This window comes from Vigna unguiculata, chromosome 1 (assembly GCF_004118075.2).
Source record: "Vigna unguiculata cultivar IT97K-499-35 chromosome 1, ASM411807v1, whole genome shotgun sequence".
Classification (NCBI taxonomy): domain Eukaryota; kingdom Viridiplantae; phylum Streptophyta; class Magnoliopsida; order Fabales; family Fabaceae; genus Vigna; species Vigna unguiculata.
In genome coordinates this window covers 18795295-18807849 of record NC_040279.1, presented here as the reverse complement: position 1 = coordinate 18807849, position 12555 = coordinate 18795295, and the positions used below count along the sequence as shown (strand labels likewise).

At 29.8% G+C, this 12555-nt stretch overlaps 1 protein-coding gene across 1 annotated transcript; it reads left to right on the top strand.

Annotated features, from left to right (window-relative positions):
* The first annotated feature begins 10221 nt into the window (after positions 1 to 10221).
* LOC114189166 lies at positions 10222 to 12093 on the top strand. The gene is made up of 4 exons (XM_028077874.1): positions 10222 to 11040; positions 11123 to 11346; positions 11427 to 11614; positions 11759 to 12093. The coding sequence occupies exons 1-4, from the start codon at positions 10222 to 10224 to the stop codon at positions 12091 to 12093; spliced, it is 1566 nt and encodes a 521-aa protein (XP_027933675.1).
* The last annotated feature ends 462 nt before the right edge of the window (positions 12094 to 12555 follow it).

Below are 12555 nucleotides of genomic sequence, written 5' to 3'. Positions count from 1 at the left end.
TAAATAAATTTAAAAATTATATATTTAATAATTAAAAACACTGATAATAATATTATTAATAATTATATAGTATAAATTTTTAAAAGAATAAAAATTTATTTAATAAAATTATGTAATACAATAACACTTTTTATAATTAAAAAAATACTTATAATAATAATAACATTATCAATAATAATAAAAATATTTATGCTAAAACTATTAATATAAATATTAATACTAAGACTAATATTAACAACAAAAATTTTATAATCATATATGAAAAGAATACATATTTGTTGTGTCCTCTTTTAATTTTTTAAATTTATCCTCTTAACTATCACTTTTAAATTGAAATAATTATTCATATAAAAAAAATTACTTATCAGTTTTTTCATTTTACTAATTTTAGTAATTAGTTTTTAAATTCAAATAATTATTTCGATGTTGAGATAAATCAACAACAAAATAAATGAAAAATGCAAATAATTGAGATATGTTCCTGTAGTAAACAAAAACAAAATGTGTGTCTAACTATAACAATAATAATAATAGTAATGATAATAATAATAATAATAATAATAATAATAGTAATAATAATAATATGACTATAATAATATCACCTAGTGATAAAAATACTAATAACAATAGTAATAATAATATCATTATAATAATATTCTGTGATAATAACAATAATAATAATAATAATGATAATATTATCACTATAGTAATATAACAATAATTATTATTATTATAAATGTAATATAATTATCATTATAAAAAATTATTGTTTATTTATTTTAATTTATTAATTTTAGTAACTACTTTTTGAGTTCAAAGAATTAAAGATAAATTAACAACAAAACAAATAAAGAATATAGAGTTGTTAAGATATGATCTCATATTAAATAAAAGTAGAATATGTGTCTCACTTAGGGATGGCAACGGGGCGGGGTGGGACGGGTTTCACTGTCTCATACTCATTCCCGTAAAAAAAATTCATCCCCATTCTCATACCCAAACCCAACGAGTATCAAACTTTTGTCCCATCCCCATCCCCACCGGGTAACGGGTATAATCTCGTACCCATACCCGTACCCGTTTTCTTACTACTTTAATATTAATTTTGAATAATTTTTATAAAATAATAAAAAATAGGTTTAGTTATGCCTTTGGTCCCATTTTTATAACAAAATCTCAATTTGCTCCCTCTATTTTTTTTATCTCATTTTGGTCCCTGTTTTAGGAAATTTGATCTTAATTTAGTCCTTTCTGTTACTGGTATAGTAATAGCGTTAATTGAGGTGTCACGTGTCAGTTCTTGGATTTTTTGAATTTTTTTTTGAATTTTTTTTGAATTTTTTATTTATTTATTTTTTTGATTTTTTTTTAAATTGTCACGTGTCAAACGGTCATCGTGTCACGTGGCAGTGACAGAGTGATGTGGCAGTCATAATGCCACATGTCAATATTATGCCAGGTATCATTTCCTCCGTCTCAATTTGGTATTTGTATTCTAATTTTTGTCTTAATTTAGTTCCTATTTTTGTAAAAATAGTTCAATTTTTTCTCTCTCCACATTGAAACAAAAATTAATTTTTATATAAATGTTATACAAATATTTTTATTAAATTTGATATTTTTATTCAAATTGATATTTTTATTATATATTTTTAACATAACTAAGTTTATTTAATTTTTTGTTTCACATTCAACTTTACTTAAAATTGTTTTCAAATTTTAAATTTATATGTTTTTTATTGTTACATGAATTAGTTAAAATTATTTTTAAAATTTTTATAATTGTTATTTTTACATCAATTCAAACATTTGTGTACAAATTATTGAACTTTACACATTTTAAAAATATACAATTATTTGAAATATAAATTCAAATAAAAAATAATATTAAAGTATGATGTAATAAAATATTAATATAATTTATGATTTTTTTATTAACATTATTATCTATTAACAACTTTAAAACAATTTTAAGTAAAGTTCAATGTAAAATATTAATTAAATAAACTTAATTTTATTAAAAATATTTACTTGAAATATCAATTTTGATAGAAATATTTGTATACATTTATATAGAAATTAAATTTGATTTCAATTTGGAAAGGGACAAAGTTGCTCAATTTTTACAAAAATGGAACTAAATTGAGACAAAAATTAAAATAAAGGGACCAAATTGAGAAAGTGGAAATGACACATGTCATATAAGTGACATGTGTGATTGTCACTGTCACATCACTTTGTCACTACCACGTGGCACGACGACACGACAGCTTGACACGTGGCAAATTTTTTATTTTTTTAAAAAATTCAAAAAAATAAATAGAATAAAAAAAATTCAAAAAATCCAAAAATTGACACGTGGCACCCCCTCTAACGGTGTTACTGTACCACTAACGGAAGGGACCAAATTGAGGTTTTACTACGAAAATGGGGACCAAAGGTATAATTAAACCTAAAAAATAATTAGATAAAATATATCAAAATAGTATTCTACATGATGAAAATAAACAAAAAATAAAAATATTAAAAAATTAACAAATGTGTGTCTTATAAACAATTTGGAGACTATTGAAAGGAATTGCACAAAGAAAAACAAATGTATAATTAAGGGTATGATAAGATGAAAAATATCTTAAAGATCTAAGAAAAATTTTCAAATATCAACATATATACTCAATGTTTGAGAAATAACAAAAATTATTTTAGCGAAACAAAAAAAGTTCTTCAAATGAAACAAAAATTAATAATAATAATAATAAGTAATTTTTTTATATTACCTAGTAAATGAAATGTTTATGAGATTAAACACTTAAATTGAGAGTATTAAACATTCTCATATGAAAGAAAAATATACAATAAATAAAAATATTAAAAAATAATATAAATACAATTTTTTTATCGACATACATCATTTTAACATAATTACATAAAGGTTATGATAAGATAAAAAATATATTGGAGATACGAATGAGTTTCATAACAAACCAAATAATTAAAAGAAATAAAAAATGGAAAGTATATATATATATATATATATATATATATATATATATATATATATATATATATATGGTTACTTAATTAATTGTGAATATTTTAATAATTTAAACGAGGATAGAGATATGGCGGGGACGGGTATTATGGCGGGGATATGTATATCCTCATCCCATCCCCATACCCAATTGAAAAAATCGGGGATTCCCCATACCCATATCCAGTCAATGCGGGGATTCCCCGTCAAAACGGAAACGAGTTTGGATAATACCCACGAGGATGGGTTTATTTGCCATCTCTAGTCTCATTATACTACTTCTAATAATAATACCACTATAATTATATGTTGTGATAAAAAAATAATAATACAACAACTACGTATAGGTAGATTGATACACATCTTTAGTGTCATCCTTTTGTTTTTAAAATTTTATCCTCTTAATTATTGTTTTTTAAATTTAAATAATTTTTCATAATAAAAAAAATATTTTCAATTTTATTATTTTACTACTTTTCTAACTACTCATTTGAATTCAAATAATACTCATGTGTATATATAAATAAACAACACAATAAATAAAAATTGCAAGTAATTGAGATATCCTCCCGTAGTAAACAAAAGTAAAATGTGTGTCTAACTATAATAATAATAATAATAATAATAATAATAATAATAATAATAATAATATCACTATAATAAAATCCGGGAGTGATACGATCCTATCCAGTAAAGAGTACTATCGTTTCTGAATTTGAATCCTCAAAAGGCACGGCACGAATAAATCAGAGAAGAATGCAGAATAAAACAGAGAGGAAGGACACCACAATCTAGCATATTGATAAGTCAAATGAAGATTCACCACAAAGATCTTTGATAAGAACTGGAGGCCTAAGCCAAGAACAAAGAGAATCCTCTCTTTAATGAAATCAAATTCAATATATGACTAAAAGTCCCTACATTGTTTTTGGTACCTCTATATATAGGCATATAAGTTTAAGAAAACATGAGAACCTTACAAGATGACCCAAGCCCAAAACATCAAAACATAAACTAATTTATAAAAGAAAGCCCAAAGCCTAAAAACATAGAACATAACTAATTTCTAAGAGGAAACCCAAAGTCTAAAAACATAAACTAATTTTCCTAAAAACTATCTTCAAATGTGCTTCAAGCCATGATCTTCATATTCTTTGAATTTCAGATTGCTTGTAGCATTAGGAGCCTTGAATAGTTTTGATCTTTTAATCTCTTGCTCATTGCCCTTGTCATAGGTCCTTTAAATTGTAAAGGTTCATCTTCAAGTTCTTCTTGTATGAAATCTTGGGATAGTCCTCTATCATTCTATCCTTCTTGAATACTAATAATAATATCAATATAATAATATCCCGTAGTGATAATAATAACAACAATAACAACAACAACAACAACAACAATAATAATAATAATAATAATAATAATAATAATAATAATAATAATAATAACAATAAGAATAATAATACCCATATAGTAATATAATACTAATAATTATTAAATGCAATATAATTATCACAATATAATATATTTTTTAGTTGTATCAATTTAGTAATTTTAGTAACTACTTTTTAAGTTCAAAGATTTAAAGAAAATCTGTAACATCCCATTTAATTAATAAACCTAATTAAAGGAAATGTCACATAGATAATATAAGAGACAAAGTCCTGGAGTATAGACACTACTCCTTACAATTATCCAAAAGAAACCAGAATAGAAATTAAGGCACATCACCATGCCAACAGTAACCAAAATAGTGAAAGGGGTTGACAATATACAGCGGAATCACCGTTTCCCTGTTGACCACGAGGGGTTCTCGCATCTGCTCACATCAATAAATTGATGATCATTGCAAAGAGATAAAACCACACACAAAACAATCAAACAAGCAAAAGGTAAGTTAAAGCATAAAAGTTACATACAATTTCATAGTCTAATATGCATATGTCAACCACTCATGTTATGACTTGCAAGCAATACACTAAGACTCAAGACACGACTCATCTGGATACATATAATTAGTCGGATTCAGCGGACACTTGCACTTGTGGTGACCCTTACTACTCTACCGAGCTAATTGTTACAATGTCTCATTCCCTCCACACACAAGGTTAGCCCTTAAAGTGTTCCAGGCCTCCTGCTACTCACACCACTTTAGTTAGTACGCTCTATGTGAGACTAACCAACTCTTTAGATTGTCAGGATACAATCCTTACCTTGAATCTTTACTAAATTATATAAATGAGGCACCACCATGAGATCTCACCTAGAGATTCATGGAATTACGCCCTAACCAATGAGGCACCACCACGAAACTATCGTGGAATTACGTCCTAACCATACCAATCATCATGTTCCATCAACCATTTTACATCATTGTTCATACCAATTCCATATCACTTTTATAACCAATCATCCCATACATGTTTTATGTCAAGATCATGCAAAACTCATCATCCACAATCCATAAACCATCTTACTCATGCATAAACACTCATCTCATGCTTTTACATAGCAATCCAACCAAACATGTAGCAAACACCCAAAAACAAAGAAGGAAACAGGACCCAAACACTTTCTCGCTCAACTCTCGCGCAGGCTGAGAGGCCTCGTTCAGGCGAGAGGCTTCTCTCACTTAGGCGAGCTCCTTTCGCCTAAGCGAGGGCTCAAAAAGTGGGAACATTGGCCTTCGTGTTCTCTCGCTTAAGCGAGACCTCCTCGCCTGAGCGAGATAGACTCTCGCTCAAAATAGGAGCTCGTCGCCTGAGCGACAGCTCGCGTAGACAACCTGGGCGAGTTGCTGTAAATCTCGCCTAGGCGAGATATGCCTACTTGGACGAGAAAACCAGAACCCTCCACTGTTCACGCGTGCTCAGTTCAGTTATTTAATCAGGCCAATCACATAGTTCATATTCATACCATCAGAACTTCACTCAAGCATACAAAATCACGACAAGCAACAGGAACCAACAAATATGACTTACAACGCGAAACCCTAACTTCCCTTACTTGGAAATAAGCTAGCAAAGGACTTCGACACCCCACAGTTGAGCACAGTAGCTCTAAGAGCATATTCGAGAGCTGAAAAATAGTGGGATAGTTTTAAAACGAGCTCACCCAAACAAACCCTAGTTGGGATCATGAAGAATAAACTGGATGGAAGAGTACAAGTTGAAAACGACTTACATGGAGCAAGAGGACAGGGTTGAGCTAACTTGATGAGAACCAAGGGCTAAACCCTAGCAGAGCTTTCTGTAAGGAGTAAAGGGAAGAGTGAGAGCACTGATTTTGCAAATGAATGTAGAATGAGAGACCTTAGCTGCTTTAGGGGCCTTGGCACCCAATGGGCCAGTCTTGAGGCCCATTAGATTTTGGGCAACCCTTAAATATTAGGGCTGAAATAAGAGGGACTTACAAAATCAACAATAAAATAAAAGAATGGAAGTAATTGATATATGATCCCGTATTAAATAAAAATAAGATGTGTATTTCAATATACTATTACTAATACTACTACTACTAATAATAATAGTAATAATTCCGCTATAATAATATCCCGTGATAAAATAATAATAATAATAATAATAATAATAATAATAATAATAATAATTTTAAAAATAATTATGATGATTTGAGGTATAAAATTAATATATTACTATTAAAAATAATACTAAAAACAAAAATAACAATATAAATAATAATAATTTCAATAATAATGATAATAAAAATTAATATAATAATATAATAATTATAATAACAATTATTATAAAAATATGCATAATAATATTAATAAAAACAATTTAGATAAATAAAACAAAAATGTAATAGTAATAATCATTATAATTTTAATAATAAAAATAATATTAGTATTAACAATTCTAATAATAATAAAACAATATTAATAATAATAATAAAAATAAAATTATTTTTAATAATAATGTTAATAATAATAATAAAATAATAGAAAAAATAACAATAATAAAAAAATATTGAAATAATAATAATTATAATAATAATAATATTAATGATAATATTATAATTAAAATAATAATAATAATAATAATAATAATGAAAATAATAATATTAAAAATAATTATAATGATTTGAGGTATAAAATTAATATATTAATATTAAAAAAATAGTAAAAACAAAAATAAAATTATAAATAATAATAATTTCAATAATAATGACAATAACAATTAATATAATAATATTATAATTATAATAATAATTATTTTAAAAATATTCATAATAATATTAATATTTTTTCTTACCGTAAATAAAACAAAAATATAATAATAATAATAATCATAATAATATTAATAATAAAAATATTATTATTATAAATAATATTAATTTTATTTAATGATAATAATAATATTATTATTAATGTAATAATTATAATAAAAAGAATAACATTAATAATACTAAAAATAACAACTATAATAACTAATATTTTATTATTATTACAATATTTATTATATTCGTAATAACAATAATAATATATTATTATAATGAATAAAATAATAGAATAATAATAATAATAACTATAATTATAATAATGTTAATAATAATAATAATAATAATAATTACAATGTAAGTAGTAATAATAAAATAATTATAATTATAATATTTTTAATTATAATAATAATATTAATAATTGTAATAATAATAATATTACAATTATAATAATAAAAAATAATAAAAATAATCTAATAATATTATTAATAATAATAACACAATTGTAGATAGTGGCATTTTTGTATTATCAGAAAAGTAAAAAGAACGTTTTAGTAAATTAGGTAGTATTGGGATGCAAGATGACCAAATAACCAAAAGTATGTACACATGTCAAAAATTTAAGTAAGGGTAAATTGGTATTATCCATAATATTTTGTTTAGGTAGTAGATTTGTAAAAATAACGGTTAATTTTTAAAAATTTAATAAATAATTATATTTTAAAGGATAAAATTAGTATTTTAAATGTAAATAAGAAAATCTCTTTATATATTATTATAAATTATAATGAAAAGATAAAAATTACTTATGCACCCTATTCCTTAAATTTTGGATTATGCAATCATAAAGGTATTTTTGAATCTAAAAGTATATTTTAACAGTTCAAAATATATTTAAAAATATATAATTCAAAAGATATTTTTGAATGTAAAATTACTTTTTGAATTTTACAATCCAAAATATATTTAAAAGAAATTACACTCCAAAATAAACATTTAAAAAGGTATTTTTAGATTTAGAAACACGTTTTAAAATATACAATTTGAAATAAATTATTTAAATACATGCACAGTGACACGGTGTAACTGTTTGGCCTACATGTCAGTTTTTTGAATACATGCTGGCACAGTGTATCGTTAAAAATAAATTGGGGTGAAAAGTTAAATAAATTAAAAAGTTAAAACAATTAAAAATTTACAAATGGTAAGGTGAAAAACAAGGTAACGTCGAGCACCCAAGTCTTAGGCAATCAAATGTGATTTTATTGCAACGAAAAGTGATAATGAAAGGGGATTAATCATTTGAGTGAAGTGGGAACGAAGGAGATCGTGGAGAACATTCGAGAGATGGCCTAGGGTTAGTCAGAAAGGGGAAGAAAATTAGGGTTTTTGTGACTGGAGAGTTCATCAGTTAGGGTTCGCATTCAAGTTTGGAGCGTGATTGCGATTGAAGGTTCTTCGACATTGTGGTTGGAGATTGCGATTGGAGGTTCGCATTCAAGTTTGGAGCGTCAACCAGGTGCAGGTTAGTACTATTGACTCGTCTTGGAGTTGTATTTTTCGTTTGTGGTGGGTTTGTGTTGGATTTGCGGTGGGTTTTATATCTTTGTGTTTGAGTGTTTAAAAAGTTGAACTTTTTGGGTTGATTTCTGTACTGCCTCTTCATTTGTGGTTGATTTGCGGTGGATTTTACAGCTTTATGGTTTATTGTGTATTGTATTGTCGCTTTCGATAGTGGGTAGGGTAATATTATATGTGTTCGGTGGTCCCCTTGTGTTCCCCTTTGTTTATTCATGTTTCAGGTGTGTGGTCCCTTGTTTAATTGATAGCATATAATTTTTTGTTTTTAGATGTGTGACCAGAGATTCAAGGTTGTGGTCCACCATGGTGGACATTTTGTTCAAAATGATGGGCTTTTATATGTGGGTGGATTGATTGATCAGTGGTCATGTGACCTAGACACATGGGGGTATTTTGAGGTGTTAGACACACTTAAGTTAATGGGCTATTTAGAAGTTAAAAAATTATGGTATGCTGTAGATAGACGGTTGCCGTTGTTGTATGATGATAATAGGTCAATTAATATGGTAAATGTTGCTAAGCGTATTGGAGAAGTCCACTTGTTTGTGGTTCATATTGTGTCAGAAGCAGTAGTTGTAGATGATGATATAGATGATAATTTGGAATATGCGATTGTTCAAGTTAATGCTGAGTTGGGACATGGTGGAGGTTTGAGTGAGGTTGTCTTGGGTGATGAAGGTGGAAATGAGGCTGAAGCTGAAGCTGATTTGGGAGGTGCAGTAGGTGAGGATGAAGGTGGAAATGGAGGTGAGGGTAAAGCTGATTTGGGAGGTGATGCTGAAGCTGATTTCGGAGGTGCAATAGGTGAGGATGAAGGTGAAAATCGAGGTGAGGATGAAGTTGATTTGGGAGGTGAGGCTGAAGGTGAAAATGGAGGTGAGGATGAAACTGATTTGGGTGGTGCAACAAGTTTGGATGAAGGTGGAAATGGAGGTGAGGCTGAAGCTGAAGTGGGAGGTGCAGCAAGTGAGGATGAAGGTGGAAATGAAGGTAAGGTTGAAGTTGATTTGGGAGGTCAGGCTGAAGCTAATTTGGGTGGTGCAGCAGGTTTGGATGAGGTGGATATTGAGGCAGAGGTTCATAGTTGGGATGAATCTGATACTGAAGATGAGGAATTTGTTGATATTCCTGTGAATATAATGGGGGACAGCAATACTTCTGATAATGATGTGGGTTCTGTTGCAGTTGAAGTGGGCATAAGTGAAGAAGAGAATGAAAGTGACAGTCAACACAGGGGAAAGGTGCGAAAAGACATATATAGAGGTCTTTCTGATGATCAGTGGGTGTCAGATGAATTATTGAGTGGTGCAAAATCTGATTGTGAATAAGAGGATAACAATGGAGATGTTTTTGGGATGTTTGTGATGCCAAAATCCATGGCAGACCACAAGTGGGAAGTGGGAACATATTTCCTTGACAAGGAACACTTCAGAGATGTTGTTAGGACGTATGCAATTCATAGTGGAAGAAATATAAGATTTGTTAAGAATGATAAGCGTAGAATTAGGGTGAGATGTGTGGGGGCCCAAGGAAATTGCCCCTGGTTAGCTTATTGTGCTTTGTTGACTTCCCATCATAACTGGCAATTAAGGAAAGTTGTTGATGTTCACACTTGCAGTAGGGAATTTACCATTGATATAATCAATTCTAAGTGGTTGAGTGGGACTTTGGAGACAGACCTGAGAGAAAATCCAAGTATAAAAATCAATGAAATACGTAACAAGGCTGTAAGAAAATGGAATACTAGAGTGTCTTGGTCTATGGCTCGCAGGGCAAGAGCAATGGCAGCAGACCAAGTCCAAGGTTCATTTAAAGAACAGTTTAGGAGAATTTATGACTATGCAAATGAGTTGCTGAAATCCAATCCTGGGTCTACAATCAAACTGAAAGTGGAAGACGTGGAGGGACAAGCCACATTCAATAGATTCTACACTTGTTTAAAAGCGTGTAAAGATAGTTTTGTGTCGTGTAGACCAATAATTGGGTTGGATGGTTGTTCTTTGAAAGGACGATATGGGGGTGAATTATTAACGGCTGTTGGTCGAGATGGTAATGACCAGATGCTGCCACTATGCTATGCGCTTGTTGAAGTAGAAAATAAAGAAACATGGACTTGGTTTATGGAGTTATTGATTGAAGACTTAGGTGGGCCAGAAGTATGTCAGTCCATCACTTTCATGTCAGACCAACAAAAGGTAAATTCCATTACTTAATTAATTAAAGTTTTGAAATGTTTGAATTGTTGACTTATTCATTTCACATTCTGTTTTTTGACAGGGACTTATGCTTGCTATACAGGAGATGTTACCTGGAGCAGAACAAAGATTCTGCATGCGCCATTTGTACGCCATTTTTAGGAAAAAATTTGGTGGGAAGAAATTGAAGAATTTAATGTGGCGGGCTGCTGTGAGTACATATCCCCAAGCTTGGGAAAGAGAAATGAAAAATATCAAAGAAGCCAATCTTGAGGCTTACAAATACCTCATAGCCATTCCACCAAGGTTTGTGTTTATCATCCATATTCACAATATTGTTACACATTATGGTGTTGCTAACCTTTGTGTGACACTTTCATTTTCAGATTTTGGTCCAGATCTAGGTTCACAAGTCAAGCCATCTGTGACACTCTAGTAAACAACATGAGTGAAGCCTTCAACAGTGTCATAATTGATGCAAGGACTAAACCAATTGTATCAATGCTAGAGGACATCAGAATTTATTTGATGAAGAGGTGGGCCAAAAACCGGAAGAAGGTGAAAGCTTTTAAAGGTTCAATCTGCCCAAGGATTACAACTAGGTTGCGAGAAGAATCAGCCTTAACAAAGAACTAGATTCCAAGGTATTTAAATAAGCATTTTGACACAATTAATATTTATCATTTATTGAATTTGCTAACCTGTTATGCTTTGATAGTTGGTCAGGAGAAAAGATTTTTGAAGTCAAGCACATTTCACTTATTGGAGAGAAGTACAAAGTCAACATTGACACACCAATGCACGTGCAGGAAATGGATGCTCAGTGGTATTCCTTGTTGCCATGCACTTGCTGCAATGAGGTTTTTAAATTTAAATGCAGAGGAGTTCATACCACACTGGTTCAGAATTTGCACTTATGAAGAAACATACCACTCCATAATCTATCCAGTGAATGGACAGCTGCTGTGGGAGAGGACTTCCTACAATGATGTCCAACCCCCCCTCAAAAGGAGATTACCTGGGAGGCCAAAGAAAAAGAGGAGATTGGAATAGTGGGAATTAAAGAAAAATGATACTGAGTTAAGGAAAGGTGGCCATCAAAAGAGATGTAGGGTATATTGTGAAGTGGGACATAACAGAAGTAATTGTCCACAACTCCCTCAGCAATCGCAGCCTACAGAGCAACCACCACCACCATCAAGTCAGCAGTCCACACAAGCAACACAGCCTACACAACAACCACCACCATCAAGTCAGCAGACCACACAACCAACACAACCTTCACAGCAGGCACATGAAGTCTCACAACAGACTGGGCAACCAAGCTGCAGGCAGAAATTGCAGATTCGAAGACCACCAACTTGAACAACATTTTCTGTGCTTTAATTAGGCCTACTTAGGAGACAACTTTTGATGTATTTAGGCCTGTTTTGGTAGTAATTTTGTAGTAATTGGTACTATGTTTGTTAACTTTTTTTGTCCAGCACACTTTTGTTGAACATCTGAATTCCATGA

Coding starts and splice junctions, on each gene's coding strand:
- LOC114189166 (XM_028077874.1), top strand. CDS start 10,222: ATGGCAGACCACAAGTGGGAAGTGGGAACATATTTCCTTGACAAGGAA. Junction 11,347..11,426: donor CTCATAGCCATTCCACCAAG/GTTTGTGTTTAT, acceptor TTTCATTTTCAG/ATTTTGGTCCAGATCTAGGT. Junction 11,615..11,758: donor GAAGGTGAAAGCTTTTAAAG/GTTCAATCTGCC, acceptor ATGCTTTGATAG/TTGGTCAGGAGAAAAGATTT.